This window comes from Emiliania huxleyi (genome assembly GCF_000372725.1).
Source record: "Emiliania huxleyi CCMP1516 unplaced genomic scaffold EMIHUscaffold_80, whole genome shotgun sequence".
Classification (NCBI taxonomy): domain Eukaryota; phylum Haptophyta; order Isochrysidales; family Noelaerhabdaceae; genus Emiliania; species Emiliania huxleyi.
Window position 1 is genome coordinate 10,054 of NW_005196020.1, and position 1,096 is coordinate 11,149.

At 63.0% G+C, this 1,096-nt stretch overlaps 1 protein-coding gene across 1 annotated transcript in view; it reads right to left on the bottom strand.

Annotated features, from left to right (window-relative positions):
• Positions 1-183: 183 nt before the first annotated feature.
• Positions 184-1,096, bottom strand: part of EMIHUDRAFT_68584 (hypothetical protein) — a gene marked incomplete at both ends in the record, with an annotated part of 1,663 nt that continues 750 nt past the window's right edge. The window contains 2 exons of the mRNA XM_005759264.1: positions 184-230; positions 520-585. Coding sequence (XP_005759321.1) covers positions 184-230; positions 520-585 — 113 coding nt within the window. The remainder of the gene's footprint in view (positions 231-519; positions 586-1,096) is intronic.

The following is a 1,096-nucleotide window of genomic DNA, read 5'->3' on the forward strand; positions in this document are numbered from 1 at the left end:
CCGGCGACCCCCCACAGCGCAGACGGGGCTAGTACTACTCTCTCTCTCTCTCTCTCTCTCTCTCTCTCTCTCTCTCTCTCTCTCTCTCTCTCTGTGTGTGTGTGTGTGTGAGTACTCTCTCTCTCTCTCTCTCTCTCTCTCTCTCTCTCTCTCTCTCTCTCTCTCTCTCTCTCTCTCTCTCTGCACACCCGGCGGCGGCGGCTCCGGGAAGAGGTCGCGGTAGTTTGGACCTTGGTGAGGGAGGGGGGGATTGGTTTGGGTGCTGTGGTAGGGTATGGGTTTGGGTACTGAGGAGGTAGGGGATGGGCTGGGGGAGAGGTCGCGGTAGTTTGCAGCCAGCCGATAGTGACACCCGTCTTGAGCAGGGACGACGGTGCACGCGCACGCGTCTAGATCTCGGCTAGAACCTCGGCTAGACCTCGGCGAGACCTCGGCGAGACCTCGGCTAGACCTCGGCTATAGACCTCGGCGAGATCTCGGCTAGATCTCGGCTAGATCTCGGCTAGATCTCGGCTAGACCTCGCGAGCCGTCGGGGAGGCGCAGGTTAAAGAGCGAGAGCTGGCCCTCGAACTTTTGGACGGCGCCTGCGTCGGGAGATACGGGGAGATACGGGGAGATACGGGGAGATACGGGGAGATATGGGGAGATATGGGGAGATAGGGGGAGATTTGGAGGGCGCCTGTGGTGGGGGCAGGACGCTAGCGAGGTCTCGCAGCTCTCGTCCGGAAGGGTTCAGTACCATCCCTCCAGAGTCTCGAATCCCCATGCGGGTTGGGGTTGAGTCTCGGGGTGTACCATGGGCTGCGGGCATGTCTGATTGGGCTGCTCCTTCCAGGCGGCGCTCCCCCGCCCGATGATGAGGCTGCTGAAGGAGCGGTGGGGCGTCACGCACGAGTGCTACGCCTCGCCCCTCAACCGGTGCCCTCCCCGCCTCCTCCCGCCGTCGCTCACCTGCTCCCGCCGTCTCCCACCTTCTCTAGCCCCTGCTTGGCGGTGTGAGCGCGAGACGGCTGCAGGCATGTCTCGCAGTCCGTTCGAGACGGTCGGGTCGCGGAGAGAAGTGGTGCATGCAGCGCCCACTGGTGACATGTAGCG